The sequence below is a fragment of the Ranitomeya variabilis genome, chromosome 1 (genome assembly GCF_051348905.1).
Source record: "Ranitomeya variabilis isolate aRanVar5 chromosome 1, aRanVar5.hap1, whole genome shotgun sequence".
Lineage (NCBI taxonomy): Eukaryota > Metazoa > Chordata > Amphibia > Anura > Dendrobatidae > Ranitomeya > Ranitomeya variabilis.
Window position 1 is genome coordinate 819,855,548 of NC_135232.1, and position 20,889 is coordinate 819,876,436.

The following is a 20,889-nucleotide window of genomic DNA, read 5'->3' on the forward strand; positions in this document are numbered from 1 at the left end:
TGAGAGCAGCATAATGTAGTGGAAGTGACCCTGAATACAGCGATATATCACTTACTGGGCTGTGTTTTCAGTTTCAAAGTAATCAGTGTTTTATTAGCAGGAGATTATCATTATAGGACAACTTGGCACGTGCAGATCAATCCAACCATACCTCCACCACTGATTAGCAGATCTCGGTCACTATACATTGTACACAGAAAGCTGTATTGTGGCGGAGGTTATACACAGATCAACAATTGAGCTCTGCACAATCTGCAGCGGAGAAAATCATGACTGTACAAATACTTGTTCGGAAAAATGGGCAACCTTGAAGAGTATAGAGCAGGCAGACATGCATGTGTCTCATTGTTTATGTCAGCAATGCTCATAGATACATTGCTGGAATCGGGGTCTTTGTCCCTACTAGAGATGAGCAAATATTTCAATGTACGGTTCGGATTACGATTCCCGAATTTGCAATATTCGGCGATTAATTCTTTGAATATTCGCCTAATATAACTGAACGCCTTTCAGGTCAATGGGAGGCAAACACAAGCGTATCCACAACACCTTATAACGGCCCCAAATGCTGCCAAAACACATCAAATGGGGACAGACACCAGGAAAGTGGCCTCAATTCACCCCCAGTACAAATTGTAGCATGGCACTGCAGCAATCAGCCAGGCATGAGGTATCGGGGTCTGGGACAGCATTTACAGCTTTCAGCCTCACAGTAAGACGAGGTGGGTGAGGGATCGGTGTAGACCTCCTTTCCTGGGAGCCCTGATACCACATGCAACACCTCTACCTGCTTTCATGCTGAGCCACACTCAGGAGTCACAAATATCAGTTTTGTAGACTATCATTGCCAGAAAATTGTAAGGATAGTAACACGGGTAGTTGAGTCCAAGGAGGTGGAGGCCTGATGGTCTCGGAGGCCTACTGCTACAGGCAACACACATGAAGGAGACCCAACCGTGAGTGTTCACATTTCCAAACATTATTGGCAGACACCACCAAAGTGGCATCAATTTCACCACAGTAGAAATAGTATAATAGGGACCGACAGGTCTTCCACTACACCCAATCCAGCAGATGGACACCCAACCAGGAGTGATCACATTTAAACAAATCAGGGCCTTACACCACAGAAGTGGCCTCAATTTCACCACAGTAGAAATAGTATACTAAGGACCGATAATAGTATAAATACCAATATAAATAATGAACATAAAATAAATGGCTATTTTCGTATTCATTTGGTATTTGAAAAATGTAATAAATGTGCTGTGTTACATAACAGATAAATTAACAATCTTAAAATATGCAAACTTACAGGCCTGTCTAATTCGATGGTGAAGCCACGGTCAGTTTTCAGTACTTTGTAATGTTTAACCTGAGGCCTGGTGCTGAAAAAGGAAGAAGAAAAATAAAGACAAGATAAAAAATGAAACTACAAGCACTTAAAGTCGACAGAGTTATGTATATTTTTTATATGCAAATTATTTTCACTACAATGGTCTTTGCACTGAAGAGTGGCAACACCCTGACACATGTGCCTGCAAAGAGATTCTGGTTTGACTTTTATCCTAAGTCATAAGACAAGACTTCTTAAGGGACTTTTAGGATTGCAGCTTCCAATAGGTGGCACTAGAATTCAAATCCTTTTGCTCTCTGAAGAGGCAATTTGCATATTTCCCAGAGGAGCATTGCATGGCCTATAAGTCTCCTTACCCAGGCACATCAGGCATATCATTCTCCATAAGGAGAAATGTTACCTCTTAGATATTTATTTTATATCATAGTTTGAATGCCTGTTTGTTTTTGTTTGTTTGTTTGTTTTTTTGGGGGGCTGCAGATTCTGTTCTGCTGACAGTTAATGCTTTTCTTTTTTTTAGACAATAGTTTTAGAGAACATATTTTATATCTACTATAATATCTAATGCACAAATTCATTATATAAGTTTGCTGGAATTTGTAAAAAATAACTAAGCTTAGCTAATTAATTGCCTTCTATTCATTACATGATACAGCTGTGCCACCGCTTGGCTGGTGGTCCGACCATCCTGCTGTAATAATGTCACGCTCACAGGTGCATTCAATCATTGGTCCCAGCAGTCACAAGCTATACATGCAAATATCATCGATTATGTCAGAGATTGGCTGCAGAGGCCACGTCAATAGATGTGACATCAATAGTGCAGGAATGGTGGGGACCACTGCAGAGGATGAGGGATTAAATTGTAAGCATTTTTTTTGTATTATTGTTTTTCTTAGAATATTTCCAGTTCTTAATTGTTGTTTTTTAATGTTACAAATGTACATGCTACATTTATAAATGTCCCCTATACACTGTACGATATAAATATATAGCGCTAAAGTAAACTTATGAAAAACTCCAAAATCAGTTTACCAATCTGATATAACTGTAATAAAATGTGCCATGGGCAGAAGCTACAGGCTTATGGGTACTGGTCCAAAAATTCAGCTTGGGACTTCCTTCCCGCCCTTCAGGTACGGACTGGGGCTGAAATTCAGTCCTGGCATTTAAAATCAAACAAACCCATGCTGGCCCCGTCCCCAAGCACCAGATGGGATATATTACTAATATTACCCTGGATGGAGGAAAGCAAGATTTATTACAAGACCAATATTTCTAATGATTCCCGTGGCCTGCTGGGGTAAGTGACAGAGTCATTGACTTGGTGATCCATCACAACCCTTAACAGTATGGGTGTCTTGAGAACACGGATTCTGTTAACAACGTAGCAGACAAGGCAGCCCATGACCAGACAGGCCCTTCTGGCATTTGCCAGAATTGCCAGATGGCCAGTCCAACCCTGCCACCCTTTATAAGATAAAAATGTCTTCCTGTATACAGCTGTGTATTTATCCTGTAATATTAGTCATGTAGTCCTGCCTGGGATGCAGAGGCTATGACTTTCGCGGACTCCACTCCATTCAATGTCAATGACACTGCCAGAGAGGCCGAGTACAGCTCTTGGCTTTTTTCAGCACTCCTATAAACAATGAATGGAGTGAAGGAGTGAAGGCAGAATATGTGTACTTCCACTCCTTCCAAGATGGGGCTGCAGATCACTTCCTCGGCATCAGGGATACGTTTTTTTTTTATGGGGAAAAAAACCTCTAATACATAGTTAGTAAATTATACCACCATATTTAAACCAAATACTACCTCTGTACAGTGATTAAAGGTTCCCTCCACACTGTTGCTGAACAAAACACACTAGAAAACGACCAAAATCATCAATCCAGCAGACAAACAAGGACAAATAGAGTGATTAAATAATAATACCGCTGTACTGTTACAGAATAAAGTGCATAGCATGAACATATATTGGTAGATATCAGTTCTGCGTATGGCCCTTTTTTCACCCCAAACAGCAATAACTGCCCCTTTGTGCCCTTATACAATACAAATCCAACATTTTTTGCCTCTTTATCAGTTATAGTGCCCTCTATAAAATTAAAAAAAAAAATCTTCTGCTGTCGCTCGAAACCCACAACTAGCAGAGTGGCTGAGGCCTCTTCCGGCCTTTGAAGGCAGCAGCCCGATGTTGGCAGCTCAATGAGGGGACAATCATGCTGCTTGCAGCAGGATGGTGACGTGCCATGCATGATCCTGGCATTATGTAGCCTTCAGTTAAGGGGTTTACCTTTCATGGTAAACACCAGTTGAATTCCTGCAGTGAGTCTCTTTGTATATTTTGTTTGTTTTCCTTCCCAGTTCCTCTTTCTTTCCCCTCTTTAGATTTCTGGGAGGTTATACTTGCTCTGCTTACTTTTAGCTTTCCTTAGCTTTCCCTCTCTATCCTATATGAACCCTTTCTACCATCGGACGGAATAGTACGTCAGATGACAGAACCCCCGCTTTGACGTGGGCTCTGGTGGTGATCCTGCATCATGTTTTGAACAGCTGACGTGCCCGTAATAGGCGCAGGCAGAATCCTGATCTGCCCTCACCTATTAACTAGTTAAATGCTGCTGTCAAACTCTGACAGCAGCATTTAACAAGCGCTTCAGGCCATCCGGCCGGAAATGCTCGCACCGGTGACCCCTGTTACGTGATCGGGGGTCATCGGTGCATGGAGATAACAACCAGAGGTCTCCTGCAGACCTCTAAAGCTGTTGATGCCAGATTGCTGTGAGTGCCACCATGTGGTCATAGCAATGCTGTAATTCTCCTACATAGAGGCGATCTGAGCATCGCCTCTATGTAGCAGAGGCAATCGAGTTGTGCCAGCTTCTAGCCTCCCATGGAGGCTATTGAAGCATGGCAAAAATAAAAAAAAATATGAAAAAAAAAATTAAAAATATAAAAGTTCAAATCACCCCCCTTTCGGACGATTAAAAATAAAACAATTTAAAAAAAAAATCAACCTACACTTATTTGGTATCGCCGCATTAAGAATCGCCCGATCTATAAATTAAAAAAAGGATTAACCTGATCGCTAAATGGCATTTCGATAAAAAAATTAAAAACGCCAGAATTACGTTTGTTTGGTCGCCGCGACATTGCATTAAAATGCAATAACAGGCGATCAAAAGGATGTATCTGCACCAATATGGAATCATTAAAACCGCCAGCTCGGCACACAAAAAATAAGCCCTCACCCGACCCCAGATCACGAAAAATGGAGATGCTACAGGTAACGGAAAATTGCACTTTTTTTTTTTTTTTTTTAGCAAAGTTTGGAGGTTTTTTTCACCACTTAGATAAAAAAAGAAGCTATACATGTTTGGTGTCTATGAGCTCATAATCACCTGGAGAATCATAATGGCAGGTCAGTTTTAGCATTTAGTGAACCTACTAAAAAAGCCAATCAAAAACCAAGTGTGGGATTGCACTCTTTTTTGCAATTTCACTGCACTTGGAATTTTATCCCCGTTTTCTAGTACTTGACATGGTAAAACCAATGGTGTTGTTCAAAAGTACAACTCTCCCCACAAAAAAATAAGCCCTCACATGGTCATATTGACAGAAAAATAAAAAAGTTATGGCTCTGGGAAGGAGGGGAGCAAAAAACGAAAACACAAAACAGAAAAAAGCTCTGAGGGTTAAGGGGTTAATTTTCTCACTCTGTGTTTTCCTATGTTCCTGCAAACTTTCCTCTCCTCTTGGTGGCAGTTTGGTTGCAGCCTCCCATCTGGTTCCTCAAGAAGTGCGAGTAACCCCTCAGTGGCCTTTTAGGAAGCCAGGTCCGAGGTGGTGTTTTTGAGTTGCGCGTCTAGGATCTTTCTAGTCTATACAGGGACCAGTTGGGTGTTGGTGTGGCGTCTCCCTGTAGTAGGTCTTTCCTTGTTCCATTATCCGTTAGCAAGTGTTATGTTACGTTCATAACAATAGCAGAGTACAGCTATTCTTTGGCTACTAAGGGAGCCATCATAAAGTGCGGGGTTACTGAGGATGCCATCATACAGTGCAGATGCTACTAAATGAGCCATCATACAAAGTAGGGGCTATTAAGGGGGTCGTTATACAGCATGGGGGCTACTAGGTGGGCCATCATAAAGTGTGGGGATTACTAAGTAGGTCATCAAACAGCATGAGGACGACTCAGGGGGGCCATCATACAGGCAGAGGGCCACCATACAGAGTGGGGGCTAATAAGAGACCATTATACAGGGTAGTTGTTTCTGTGGAGACGCTATACAGTTTGGTGACTACTATGGAGCTATCATACAACATGGGGGCTACTGTGGGGCACATTATACACTGTGGTAAATACTGTGGGAGTTTGATACAGGGACTAAATACCGATTAAATTCTGAGTCAAAACACTGCTTTTTTATGTCCGAAAGAAATCACTGTAGCCTGTAAATTAGGCCTAGGGTACAGTCAAAAGTTAGGCTATGGACTGTTGTCTTTTCACCAGAATGCAAGTCATAAACAGTGTGCTACTGCAGGGAGGAGCAGGTATAATTGATAAAAGCCTTAAGGCCCCCATACACATTAGATAAAAGTTAGCTAATTTCAGCAGGATAAGTGTAGCGCCCCCACTGCCGCAGGGCCGAGGGGTACCCGGTACCGGGCCTCTGAGTCTCTGCTTCTGGGGTTGTCACGGCGGCTAGGCCCCGGCCCGTGACCCTGCCGTGGGGCGCACAGTGAATGATAGGTGTGGATGTTGGTGGTGCAGTTGTGGGGTGCAGGTCGCGGTAAATAACGAGGACACCAGGTTGCAGGTCTCTTTACCTCTTTACTGGAGATCTCTGAGTCCTCAGTCCAGAATACGGTTCACCAGGCTGCGCAAGTCCGGCCGGTCCAATGGCACCTCCAGAGTTCACTTCACAGGTGGAAATCGGTGCCTTCCTTCTTAGCGCTATGTGTTGTAGTCCTTCCCTGCTATGCTTACGGAAAGTACCCCACAACCGTTGTGTCTGTTTCTCGTGTTCCCTCACAACTCGATTAACTGATCTTCTGCTAATCTTCCGTCCCTTCCTGATGTTACAGTTAGAACGGCACCCGTTTGTCGGGTAGGCCTGGAGTTCTTCCGGGACCCTAGAGATGCCCCTCTCCCGCAATTGCCTCCCAAGACTTCATAGGTGATTTAGGTGAGACAGCCCGCCTGAGACTGACTGTCCTGCCGCTGTTTAGAGTATTGCTTGAAGCTGTCTAATGAAATACTCCCTCGGCGTTCCGGCCGCCGGTAGTGCGCCTCAGTAGGATGTTGCTCCGGTCTTACAGCACGACCCCTACTGGTATTCTCCTATTGCTTGATCTCGTTTCTCACTCAGCACAATCTATCTCGCTTCTAGTCCTTTCTTGGGTCCCGCCGCTTCCCGGAGCTGGCGCGGACCCGTTACGTTCTTTTCAATGCCAAGCCTCTGTCAGGATCCCACCCCTGACAGAGACCCTACTGTCTCTTCCTCCACAACACCCTCTGCCACTAGGTGTTGCTTCGTCCAATCCAGTCAGCTTTCTCCTCTAACTTCCTGCCTGACCCCCAGTTTACCCACTATGGTGGGGAGTGGCCTAATGAATAGAACCCTTAGCTCCCCCCGGAGGCCCGGCTGTGAAATCTATTGGTGTCTGTGATACCTGATCAGATGAACTCCTTCAGTGCCATCAGACGCACCATGGCTCCCCATAGTGGCGGAGCCACAGTACTGCAACGACCAGGACTCTGGGGCGCTGCACTCCCCCCTGGTTAAACACAGTACTCTGGGACTGGGAAGAAAACAACAATACAGGTTAGCAAAAAGACATACAATTTTTGTTGAGTGCAAATAATAATAAGTATACTTGAACAGAGCTTCCCTTTATGGGAGGTGAGGACACTTGAACGTTACAAACATGGTTAACATTATAAATTACAGGCTATAAATAACTCCTGTTACCCAACCGGGTATTCTACTAAGTACAAAATTGTTGAACAATAATTTAACATTGCCTTTAAGGATTCACACTCTAAATCCACTAAAGACCTTCCTATAATCACATTATAAGGTATTTTAACTTTCCCATTCGCCTTCTTTAAATCTGCAGGACCGCCTGTCCTATCGGCACCAGACCTACTGCCTCTCCTTTCTGTTACAGGACCGCCCCGTTCAGCCAGGGCCTACTGCCTTTTCAACTACTATACACAGTATAGAACATAACATTACTTTCAGTTTAAGAGCACTAAGTCATCTCTACATGACTCCTATGAGGACTCAGGGTTTACCTTCTATCCTAACTATCTATCAACATTATCTAAACATCTTCTATCGAACATTAAGCCTTCTCATTATCTTTCTTCCTTTCTTGCATGCTGGACACCACATCTATCTCTACGGGCCCACTGCATCCTTCTTCTATCTTTCACCTTTTAATTCTCAGAGCAAATCATCAGTATTTCTTCACATTTAACTCACTAAACACATATAACTTTCTCGTACAAACATTATCATCACTTTTCTCTCATCATCATTATTGCTACTTGTCTTAAGCAATATTACTATCGAAACGCGACAAATGAACATCCCCTTTAAGAGGGGACCAAGTCTCTGTGAGGTAGCGCGTCTTCTCAAGCTACCAGTCCATACTCAGCAAAGGTTCCAGTGCGGTATCTTCGCAAAGAGTCTTTCTTTAAGTAAAACCAGTAGGGAGCGCCTTTAATAAGGTGCAAACTATATACAAAAAGTTCGGATCATGCACTGTTCATGATTTCAGCAGTTCTGTAAACTTTGTGCAAAAAAAAAACTTGGAAAACAAACAAGAAAACAAAACAATAGGGATCCCGGGTCAACAAAGGGATCCCTTTAAGAGTTTACCCCGAGCGGGTTTAGCAGCAGCAGGAAATAGTAACTATATACATACTCATGGTATCGAGGTTTAACCTTCCAAGTCTGGGGGCGGTTTCCGCGAGTACCGCTCTCCTCCTGCCACCACATAAAGGGCGTCCGCACCCCGGATTGGGGTCTGGGTACTCACAGTTCTCCTTGGGGTGATGGTCCGCAAGCATCTGGCACACAAGGAGATCGGGGGAATGGCCGCAGGTCTTGGGGAATCATCAGGGGCTGGTAGTGTCACTTCCGGCTTGTATTTACGTACATGCAAGGCATACCACCCTTTATCTCCCCAGTGGCGGGTATACTTAACTCGGTCCCCTGGATAGAGATCCCGGCCTGGATGTCCTTCCACAAGGTGCGCCTCCACGTCCCGCCGGTTTACAAACACCTCCAAGGCAAGGCCGGACTCTTTAATGAAGCCCCAACCTCCCTGCAATCGGAAGGTGCTGATCACACCGCAGCGCTGCAGGCCCCAGTTTTCTCCAGCGGCCTGCCTGACCTGGGCTTTGAGTTGAAGGTCTTTCTCCCGCTCAGCCTGACGCCGGAGTTCCTTCTTGCGGGCCCACTCCTCTTCTTGCTGGCACAGCTGCTGGCGGTATTCCCTCTGGCGGATGACCTCAATACTCTCCCCTTCCTCCTGGACATCCCCGGGAAACCCCATCAGGTTGGTGGTGGCCGCGCGGGTCCACTTGAAGGTGACCCATTCTCCCTGGAACTGCGGGGACTGCTTGATGGGTCGCAGGGGGCGATCGGCGGTCTGCAAGGTTTTCCAGTTCCTCTCGCACTCGATACGGCTACACACCCGTCCGGGTGGTCGTGGGGGGGGCGAGTCTACATCCACCAGCAGGGGTTCCTCAATCGCCACATCCAAGTCGGCGCTGTTACCTGCTTCCGCCGCATCTCCGGTGCCGGCCTCCTCCGTTGTCGGTTGTGGGACCGATACCTGGTGCGGCTCCTCGCTAGGGGTGGTTGCTCGCTGGCACAGGCTCCGGAACTGCCGACACAGCTCCTCCACTTCTGCCCCAAGGATTTCCTGATTAGCGCAACCTGGTAAGGACTCCGCCGGCTCCCATTGGTAGAACCTGGCAGAGGTCTTCTCTCCCTCCCCGGGGTGACTTCCGCGCTCCATGCTGCCAATCGGATTCTGCCTCGTGGTCTCCAGAAGTTCTTGCCCCTCCCCGTCCGGAGGGCGGCCTTTCTCTCCTCCACCATCCCACACTAGGAGGCGGGCCCTTCCCCTTGATGGGCATATCTTCTGAACATAGTAGTATCTGTGAGGGGTGGGTTCCATTTTCGCGCCACTCTTCCAAGCTACGCCCACGATGACACGCCCCATGTTCCCTGCGCGCCACATATTATTGTAATGGCGACGGTTTTGGCGGGGAAGGTCATAGCACAGTCTTTGCAACATAATACAGTCCTAGCACAACAAATCTCAGTTCCAAGGCACACATGACCTGATTCTTCAGGCTTAAGTAGATCCTGTTCGTGACACCAAGTTGTAGCGCCCCCACTGCCGCAGGGCCGAGGGGTACCCGGTACCGGGCCTCTGAGTCTCTGCTTCTGGGGTTGTCACGGCGGCTAGGCCCCGGCCCGTGACCCTGCCGTGGGGCGCACAGTGAATGATAGGTGTGGATGTTGGTGGTGCAGTTGTGGGGTGCAGGTCGCGGTAAATAACGAGGACACCAGGTTGCAGTCTCTTTACCTCTTTACTGGAGATCTCTGAGTCCTCAGTCCAGAATACGGTTCACCAGGCTGCGCAAGTCCGGCCGGTCCAATGGCACCTCCAGAGTTCACTTCACAGGTGGAAATTGGTGCCTTCCTTCTTAGCGCTATGTGTTGTAGTCCTTCCCTGCTATGCTTACGGAAAGTACCCCACAACCGTTGTGTCTGTTTCTCGTGTTCCCTCACAACTCGATTAACTGATCTTCTGCTAATCTTCCGTCCCTTCCTGATGTTACAGTTAGAACGGCACCCGTTTGTCGGGTAGGCCTGGAGTTCTTCCGGGACCCTAGAGACGCCCCTCTCCCGCAATTGCCTCCCAAGACTTCATAGGTGATTTAGGTGAGACAGCCCGCCTGAGACTGACTGTCCTGCCGCTGTTTAGAGTATTGCTTGAAGCTGTCTAATGAAATACTCCCTCGGCGTTCCGGCCGCCGGTAGTGCGCCTCAGTAGGATGTTGCTCCGGTCTTACAGCACGACCCCTACTGGTATTCTCCTATTGCTTGATCTCGTTTCTCACTCAGCACAATCTATCTCGCTTCTAGTCCTTTCTTGGGTCCCGCCGCTTCCCGGAGCTGGCGCGGACCCGTTACGTTCTTTTCAATGCCAAGCCTCTGTCAGGATCCCACCCCTGACAGAGACCCTACTGTCTCTTCCTCCACAACACCCTCTGCCACTAGGTGTTGCTTCGTCCAATCCAGTCAGCTTTCTCCTCTAACTTCCTGCCTGACCCCCAGTTTACCCACTATGGTGGGGAGTGGCCTAATGAATAGAACCCTTAGCTCCCCCCGGAGGCCCGGCTGTGAAATCTATTGGTGTCTGTGATACCTGATCAGATGAACTCCTTCAGTGCCATCGGACGCACCATGGCTCCCCATAGTGGCGGAGCCACAGTACTGCAACGACCAGGACTCTGGGGCGCTGCATAAGACCAAGGCCAGAATTGTTGGGGGTTGATCAAACTGGGCAATGCCACCCAGCATTTACAGCAGAAACTAAATACAAAATAGCAGTTCTGCATCATCAGTATAGTTTCTGATGTTGAAAGTGCTTCAGGACATTTGGTGACTTTATGGCCATGAGACAAAGATGTCTCCACTGGTCCTGTACCATGTGGGAGATTAGAAGAACTGAAGAAGAGGTGACTATATAGTATGTATGCACGTGCCGTAATGCATGAGTCTATATGAATAAGCTGTATATTCATATCTCTAGATATACATGTGTCTTTATGTGTGTGCTGTGTATGTGTCACGGGTGTGTCAGATTCAACAAACTGTCGCTCTGCATCTGGCTGCAGAAGGTATCTGTGTTTGGCATTACAGATGCCTCCTTAATCTTTCTGACTCATGGACCCAGCGGCAACCTCTCTCCGGCTCCAGTTGACACACCTGGACCTGGGTGTTTATAAATCCCCAGTCTGCTGCAGAGAGTCGCCAGTGATATTCACATTTTTCTCTTGTGATGGCTTGGAGCTATAGCAGTCGGTTAACTTCCTCTCTGGAGCTGTTTGAGGATGTTTGGTGTTACCTCTCTGAGTCTGGTCAAGCTAAAATATTTCTCCTTGTCTGTCTACCTTTTGTCTTTAGTTTACAGTGGGGACTGACCAGTTCTATCCCACCCCCTCCCTATCCAGGGCTTAGCTCTAGGGAGATACAGGGCTTAGGTTTCCTGCTCAGTGATTGGTGAGTAACCAATTTAAGGACTGTAGAGTAGGTAGGGTGTTATTAGATCTGCCTAGGGGGTCTCCACTCACGCTATCCCTAGTGTCTGGGCTTCCTTCCCCTCATCCCTTCGTGTTGCACTTAGTCTTTCCCACACTGTGCGTGAAATTATGCATGTCTCTGTATGTATGTGCTCTGTGTATACATGTCTCTGTATGTATGTGCTCTGCGTGTATATGTCTGTGTATGTTAGTGCTGTGTGCATACATATATGTATGTGCTCTATGTATGTGTCTGTATGTATGTGCTCTGTGTATACATGTGAGTGCTATGTGTATTTACATATGTGTGTGTAACATACAATGTTTGTGTCACATAATGTGTTTGTATATAAATTATCCACATTTATAAATACCGGCAGTGCAGACTACAGTTCATAGGTGTAAACATGTCAGTAATCGGCCAACAAACAAGTAAAATGATGGTCATTCATCGGGTGATTGGATTCTTTATGTCTTAACAAAAATCATTGTTCTCAGCAGAACATTACAGGGTGTAAACTGCGGATGTGCTGCTGATAACATGATACTGTATGAGGCCCGACCTACTAGTGATTGTTCTGTATCTATCATTTTTTGATAGCCTGTTTAAAGATATGCAGTAGGTAAACAAGTGCCGAATGACTTGCATATTGTCAATCACACTCTTTATCGACATGAACTCAGCTTATGTAAATGCAACCAAAATGTTTCTGTGTGATGGTGTAATATGTTAGTATTTGGGGCCCATTTTACACTTTTGCCCAGAAATCTACTTTGTCTAAATCTGGCCCTGTGGCTGATCATCTAATGTGCATGGAGGCCTCGAGTCTTGACTCATCACCTACCTATGATGTGAAGGAAGAGAAGGATCAGGCACTTGAAATTTCCAAGCCAATTCCTTTTGCTTTCAGGGGAGATAAAATGCAACCAGAGGTGTCTGGCAGCACTTTCTCCTCTGTCCCTGTTAAAAACACATGAACTCTTAGCTTCACATCATCTACAGAACCAAAAAGACACTTGAAGGAGATTTAGCTACCATAGAAGAATACACGGGGTTATGCAGATTTAAAAATAAAAAAGTATATGCAAAACTGTTGCCCTCAGATTAATGCTAGTGACTGGCGTCACAACCCCTAAACTCAAACTCCTTAGTAACATGTGAAGGAAGTAAGAAAACTCAATGAGAAATATTCGTGGACCAGTAATCAAATAATAATTATAATAAACAGTGGAAAAAACCACAATTCCTGCACCAAGATAAAATACTAAAAACGATATACAGTATGCCCAATACTTCAAGAGGACCCTTCACCATATTTTTCATGTTGAACTAGACACAAAATGTAATAGTGGCAATAGTGGCTTAACAGCAGAATAAAACGCTTGTTTTCTTTTATGTCACTGCTCTGTTGCGGAGATATTAGCAATCAAATATGGTTTATGGCACCTAATGAGTTAACTTTAGTTAAGTCCAAGTGGGTGTTCTCAGACAGCTGTTACTGGGGTGGTGTATGATGCTCCGCCTGTGTGATGCTGATAAGCAGGCAGCAACCTGTGAATATGTCATTGGGTGTCACAGTCCACAGTCCACAGGTTCTGGCAGCCAGAGTGTGCAGCCTAAAGATTACACAGCACAAGTGTGGAAATATTACCTGGAGATAAGAACTCTATGCTTCTGTGCTGTGTAATGTATCAGTTGAGGGTTGTGAATACACCTTTAAGCATTACTCACTAATGGGAAGTATAGCATTAGTTCCAATAAGAACTGAAACTATTATCATGTTTTATAAATTTACCTATTTTCTGTAGGCTCACGGATGGTTACAGCAAAGTTCTTGCAGTCTGCACCAGGCCTGAGAATTAAATTGCCGTCATTTTCATCCTTCATGAGCATCTCGGTAGCTTGTTGGCGAGATACGGCGTAAAAGCACCTTTAAAAAGTTAGAAAAAAACAATAAATTCTGACATAGTGAAGAATGACCAGGAACATTTTTTCCCTATAAGAGAATATAAAATTTTGGCAAAGGTTAATGTAAACCAATATTCTACCTCTACCATCACATGACCAAAAGATGGGGAGAGGGGAAGATCAAAGCTTTTTTCCTCCACATCTGGATCAGCGTGTGAGCAGTGAACATCATAATGGAAGCAAAACTATTAAGGATAGATCTAGGCCATTTTATGTGGAAAAGACTGCTCCTATTATGATGTTCACTGCTCGCACATTACAGCTCTCCTCCCTCCCAGGACTGTACTGACAGGAGTGAGGAGTAGTCAGGGTGAAAAAGTCTATTTTGACCTTCTCTATGAACGTTTGCTTAGTTTTGTCCTGTATTGACCCTGTCTTCTTACGATTGGATAAGATCATACAGGGGAATAAGAAAACACACCCAGTGAATAATCTTTGTTAATGCCCCCTTAGTTGAAGGAGAAATTTGCATATAAACTTCAAAAGCCAGTTTTAATCAGCCTCCATTGCCTGTTTTATTAAAATAGTGTCTCTGTTGTTCTTTGACTGTCAACTACGACTTATAATTGATATAACTACAGTAATTAATTGATTAATCGGTAAAACAATTGTGATCAATTTATTTAAATGTATATATATTCTATGCATGTATTACAAAAGTAAACTGATTCATTTAAACTGTAAAAATATAAATATGAAATGTAATTAATTATTTATAAATGAATAATCTAATTTATATATGAATTTATACTACACCTAGCCTAGTTAACCCTATTTCCTAACTAATAAATTGATGGATTTAACTGGTTAAGGGGGAATTGATTTACGTGTAGGTGTGTGCTTCACGCTATGATAAAATCGCTCACTGACAAAGGTTGTGAGTAGTGTTTGTCACAATGTCTCTCTGCTGATCACTCACTCACAGAAGATCCGAGGAGAGACAGCATGGTATATGAAGCAAATCTACCTGGAAAGTTTGTTACTACAACAAACTTTCTCACTGATTGCTATCATTGGCTGGTATGACAATAATGTAATCGGGACCTGAACCAATCAGATCCCAATGATTTAAAACCAGACAAGCCCTTTAACTTTCAACTTTACAATCAGTACATTAAATAATATTATTACTAGAAGTATTAATTACAGTATTTTATTATACACTTACGGAGGCATTCTATTAACATTCTCTACATCTTCATAGGTTGATGGAAAAGTTGGGAGTGGGGAAAGTGTGCAAGGTGAAGTAATGACGTCTTCAAAAGATCCCGATGCTCTCCTTGAGGATTCCTTTTCTAACACCTCTTTGAGCTGAATTATTTGTCCAGGTAACAAAGTCAAAGAAGTTGGAACTGACAGCTAGAGGCAAACAATAAATAGGTCAACCACAGCAAAACATATATAAAATGCCATGAATAATACCAATCCCAAATTTGGAAATCATTTGCATATTGAAGTTTGTAGGAAAGGATATTTAGAATTGAGAGTCCTCAGTGGTTGATACCTTTTAATGGCTAACTGAAAAGATGGTAACAAATTGCAAGCTTTCGAGACTACACAGGTCTCGTCATCAGGCAAAGACTAAATCACATATATATTATGCACAACATAGCACAGAAAAAAAAAAAAAAACATGGATAAGACAGGTGACATGAAGCAGAATTACCATGAGTGATAAACAGTTATGTCCATAAATATTGGACCAGTTATTAGATAAGGAATGTTTTATTGTCCTCTCTAAGAGAGACAAAAGAGTCTGGGAATATAAACTGATGACGACCTTTGACTGTCTTAGTGCAGGAATGAATGTGTCGCATAGATTTATGTCTTTTTACATCAACTAAGGAACTTGCCCCTCAGACTATGAGGGGTCATCACAACAGAGACCCCAATCAGGACAATAAAACATTCCTTATCTAAGAACTGGTCCAATATTTATGGACATAACTGCTTATAACTCATGGTAATTCTGCTTCATGTCACCTGTCTTTTCCATGGTTTGTTTTTGTTTTTTTCTGTGCTATGTTGTGCATAAATATGTGATTCTTCAGAATTTCTTTTAGTCTTTGCTTCCTTCTTTCTAATTTTAAAATGTAGGGCTATTTTGGAGAGGGGCAGTGTGTGTGGGGATATTATGGAGAGAGGCATATTCCATATTCCTGGATGCAAATTCATTTATGATGCTGACTGCGTATCATCAGTACTGTAGTTCTTGTATGGTAATGGAACACAAAGATACCAATAGAGAACCATGAAGACACTGGATCCAAAGTATAACAAGTAAAAACCATTAGTTTTATTACAAAAAATTAAAAACAATACATACCATATATCCAACAGTTATAATGTAACAATAAATCAGTACAAGGTCATAACAGAAGCTACAAACTGATACGACCCCCTTTCCCTGCACCATATATAATCATATGCTCATAGGTCCCTTGTTGTGCCAAAGAAAACTGGCTGACACACAGGATATATACCAAGCCGTACCCTACCACATGTGAGAGTGGGCACTATAGTCAATTGCCGTTTAAACATAAAGATCGGCTAACAGTCATAATTACCTGTAGTCATCTTGAACCAGGGAGAGAGGGGTCGGACAGACAGAGCGCACCTCGACGCGCGTTTCACTGCAAAAGCAGCTTCGTCAGGAGGTAAGGTGACGTTGCTGCTAGAGCCTTTATATAGTAGAACCTAATCCTCAATTAACCGGCACCTGTGTAACAGCGCACCGACGCCATGTTGCGGCGTCACCGAGGAGACCGCGCTCAATGTACGCGTAATCCAGTCACATGACGCGGTCGTATGACCGGGCATGTAACCAAGGCGACACAAACCATGTAGAGAGCGCTTCCCCACAGTGACACCACAGCGCAGGCGCGCCGTGCGCTTCCATACTCCGGCAAGAGGAAGGTATGTAAACAGACTGTGTGTAAAACTAAAAAGGCGAAAAAACAAACTAGGACAGGCCCGTGCACCACACAAGTAACCGTAAATCACTAGTGAACCCACCATCCACATTTACTATCCATCCCATACATAAGTACTAAGTATAAGGATACAATATTAAATGTCCCACTATCCATAAAGAGATCCATAAATACCTAAGCCATAACACAAAATATGACAAAAACACATTACAAAAATGGATATGTTCCTCAAAGCATAACATTTATAAATATAGCAAATTATACAGCATCATACATGGTATTTCAGTATACGGTACAAGGACTGCAGATGACTTCATTTTTCTCTCTTGACATTATGCTATCATTCATAAATAGTAATAATTTCATCCATATCGTCAGAGTAGCCTGCAGTGTAAAATAGCCACCAAGAGATGCTGAACAAAACTATAAATAAAATAAGGAAAGAAGGTGTAATTATTATGGATATGCAGACATAATGTGCCTCTATCATCATGATAATACATTAATAAAGGGGGGGGAAAGGGGTGCTGACCTATAAAATAAAAATAAAAATGATGAAACACACATAATAAAAACAACAAGCAACACAATATAAAATTTGCGCTATCCTAGGAAGGATTTGAAGCTAATAGACTAATTTAACCCTTTAGGGGCTAAAGTGTCCAGATCTACCGTCCATCTAGTTTCCTTTTTGAGCAATTCCTTCTTATAGTTGCCACCCCTAATGCCTAATTGCACCCGATCAATCCCTCTAACTTTGAATGTCTTTGGGTTACTGTTATGAAATTTTCTAAAATGCTTAGGTATCGTTTTTAAAGCATCTACATCCAAAGCCATGGCACCATTCTTGATATCCCGTACATGCTCCAAAACGCGCACACGTAATTCACGTGTGGTCATGCCAATGTAAATCAAGTTACATGCGCATTTAGCATAATATATCACGTTATCAGTTCTGCAGTTGATAAAGTGGGTGATGGAAAAAACCCTACTGCAACTGCTGTTTTCAAATGTGGATGTACGCTCTATAAATTTGCAAGCAGAACAATCTCCACATTGAAACTATCCCCACCTTGGACCTGTTCTTTCAGAAAAAAACGTTTTTTGGGGTGCCACATAGTGACTTTTAGGCTACTTTCACACTAGCGTTAACTGCATTACGTCGCAAATGCGTCGTTTTGCCGAAAAAACGCATCCTGCAAAAGTGCTTGCAGGATGCGTTTTTCTGCATTGACTAACATTAGCGACGCATTTGCGACGCAATGACACACGTCGCAACCATCCTGCGACGGTTGCGCCGTGCTGTGGCGGACCGTCGGGAGCAAAAAACGTTACATGTAACGTTTTTTGCTCCCGACGGTCCGCTTTTTCCGACCGCGCATGCGCGGCCGGAACTCCGCCCCCACCTCCCCGCACCTCACAATGGGGCAGCGGATGCGCTGGAAAAATGCATCCGCTGCCCCCGTTGTGCGGCGGGGACAACGCTAGCGTCGGGGACCTCGGCCCGACGCACGGCGATGGGCCGAGCCCGACGCTAGTGTGAAAGTAGCCTTAGTTAGCATATCCTTTAAATTTTTTGACCTGCGCCATGTCACCAACGGATGGCTAGAGATATGCGGTGCCACGTCCTCATCTGCCAATAACACAGGCCAATATTTCCTCAAAATCCCTGACATCTCTCTCCATTCAGAATTGAAGGAGGTAATAAAACGCACAGGTAAATTATCCTGATGTTTATTGATGATCTTATGTCCGGATTGGGCTAAAAGTGTGTCTCGCGGCATGAATTTAGCTCTCCTATATCCAGTGCATATCGCCTTATGATTATAACCTCTCTGTTGGAGGTTACTCTTGAGGATCTTGGCCTGTTGTTCAAATGCATTGTCATTAGAGCAGATGCGCTTAATGCGCAAAAATTGGCTGATGGGTACTGATCTAAATGTCTGGGGGTGATGCGATGATGTTGCGTGTAGCAACGTGTTTGTAGCGGTGGACTTACAGAACATATCAGTGGAGATAAATCCTTCGTCATCTTTCACAAGCAAAACGTCCAAAAATTCCACCTTTTCTCTACTATACTTCCATGTCAGGTTAATATTCAATTGATTATCGTTCAGCCTATTGAGAAAAGAATTAAGAGAAACCTCAGAACCCTGCCAGATGAATAGTACATCATCTATATAGCGAGACCATGAGACCACGGCGTCAATACCTTCCATGTTGGCAACAACCTCATGCTCCCACAGCCCCAGGAAAAGATTCGCGTATGAGGGCGCACAAGTCACCCCCATCGCGGTTCCCTGGAGCTGTAGGAAATAGCGGTCCCTAAAAACAAAGAAGTTGTGGGTAAGAGAAAAGTATAATAAATCCAAAATAAAACAACAAAGTTGATTGTCGGTAAGTGTCATACTGAGAAAAAATCAAGACGCCGTGATCCCATGGTCATGCCGTATAGATGTGTAGAGCGACTCAACGTCACATGTCACTAGATACATATTTTCCTCAAGTTGTATCCCATTAAGACGGTTGAGGATATCTGTTGTATCTCTTATGAATGATGGTAATGTTTCCACACATTGTTGGAGATAAAAATAAATGTATCTGCAAACCCTCTCTGTTAGACTGCCTATACCTGACACTATTGGTCTGCCTGGCGGATTAGTTGAATTCTTATGAATTGTTGGTGTAAGATAAAATGTAGGGACTATGGGGAAATCCACCATAAGTTTCTCCATCATTTTAGTTGAAATAACACCAATATCTCTAGCTGACTTCAGCATTGAATCAAGTTCCATTTTATACTGCTCAATTGGGCTATTTGCTAGCCGTCTATAGCATTGTACCACATTAAGTTGTTTTAATGCCTCACGTTCATACATATCCGATGGCCAGACCACAACATTTCCCCCCTTATCTGCAGGTTTGATAACTATATCCTTCATGTTTTTAAGTTCCTTTATAGCTTTATTCTGAGCTACTGAAAGATTATACTGTGTAGGTTTCGTTGAAATATTGATCATATCCCTCTTAACCAATTTGACAAAGATGTCAACATTGGGACATATACCACTAGGGGGGAAATGTTGTTATCGGCCATGCAGATACGTAGGAACACCAACCTGACCCTGTGTTTCCTGTTCGACCAGGAGGTCCTCAAGATCAGACAATGTTCTAGCTTCTATATCCATAGCGGACACATTTTTAGTCTGATTGGCAAAAAATTTCTTAAAATTAAGTTTTCTCGCAAAAAGTTTGAGATCTTTAATCATAGTGAAGGGATTGAAGGGGGCTACCGATGCAAATGTCAGCCCCTTCTCCAACACTTGTATCTGTGTAGGCGTTAGCAATCTATCTGACAGATTAATTACCTTTAATATCGATGTTGGATGAAGGATTTATCTCCACTGATGTGTTCCGTAAGTCCACCGCTACAAACACGTTGCTACACGTAACATCATCGCATCACCCCCAGACATTTAGATCAGTACCCATCAGCCAATTTTTGCGCATTAAGCGCATCTGCTCTAATGACAATGCATTTGAACAACAGGCCAAGATCCTCAAGAGTAACCTCCAACAGAGAGGTTATAATCATAAGGCGATACGCACTGGATATAGGAGAGCTAAATTCACGCCGCGAGACACACTTTTAGCCCAATCCGGACATAAGATCATCAATAAACATCAGGATAATTTACCTGTGCATTTTATTACCTCCTTCAATTCTGAATGGAGAGAGATGTCAGGGATTTTGAGGAAATATTGGCCTGTGTTATTGGCAGATGAGGACGTGGCACCGCATATCTCTAGCCATCTGTCGGTGACATGGCGCAGGTCAAAAAATTTAAAGGATATGCTAACTAAAAGTCACTATGTGGCACCCCAAAAAACGTTTTTTTTCTGAAAGAACAGGTCCAAGGTGGGGATCGTTTCAATGTGGAGATTGTTCTGCTTGCAAATTTATAGAGCGTACATCCACATTTGAAAACAGCAGTTGCAGTAGGGTCTTTTCCATCACCCACTTTATCAACTGCAGAACTGATAACGTGATATATTATGCTAAATGCGCATGTAACTTGATTTACATTGGCATGACCACACGTGAATTACGTGTGCGCGTTTTGGAGCATGTACGGGATATCAAGAATGGTGCCATGGCTTTGGATGTAGATGCTTTAAAAACGATACCTAAGCATTTTAGAAAATTTCATAACAGTAACCCAAAGACATTCAAAGTTAGAGGGATTGATCGGGTGCAATTAGGCATTAGGGGTGGCAACTATAAGAA

The 20,889-nt window shown here is 43.7% G+C and overlaps 1 protein-coding gene across 3 annotated transcripts in view; it reads right to left on the reverse strand.

Moving 5' to 3' along the window:
* Nucleotides 1–20,889, reverse strand: part of STAP1 (signal transducing adaptor family member 1) — a 175,871-nt gene that overhangs the window by 44,631 nt on the left and 110,351 nt on the right. For all 3 annotated transcript variants that reach the window (XM_077274989.1, XM_077274993.1, XM_077274984.1), the window contains exons 5-7: nt 14,837–15,027; nt 13,496–13,630; nt 1,316–1,388 (exon numbers count right to left, since the gene is read on the reverse strand). In XM_077274989.1, coding sequence (XP_077131104.1) covers nt 1,316–1,388; nt 13,496–13,630; nt 14,837–15,027 — 399 coding nt within the window. The remainder of the gene's footprint in view (nt 1–1,315; nt 1,389–13,495; nt 13,631–14,836; nt 15,028–20,889) is intronic.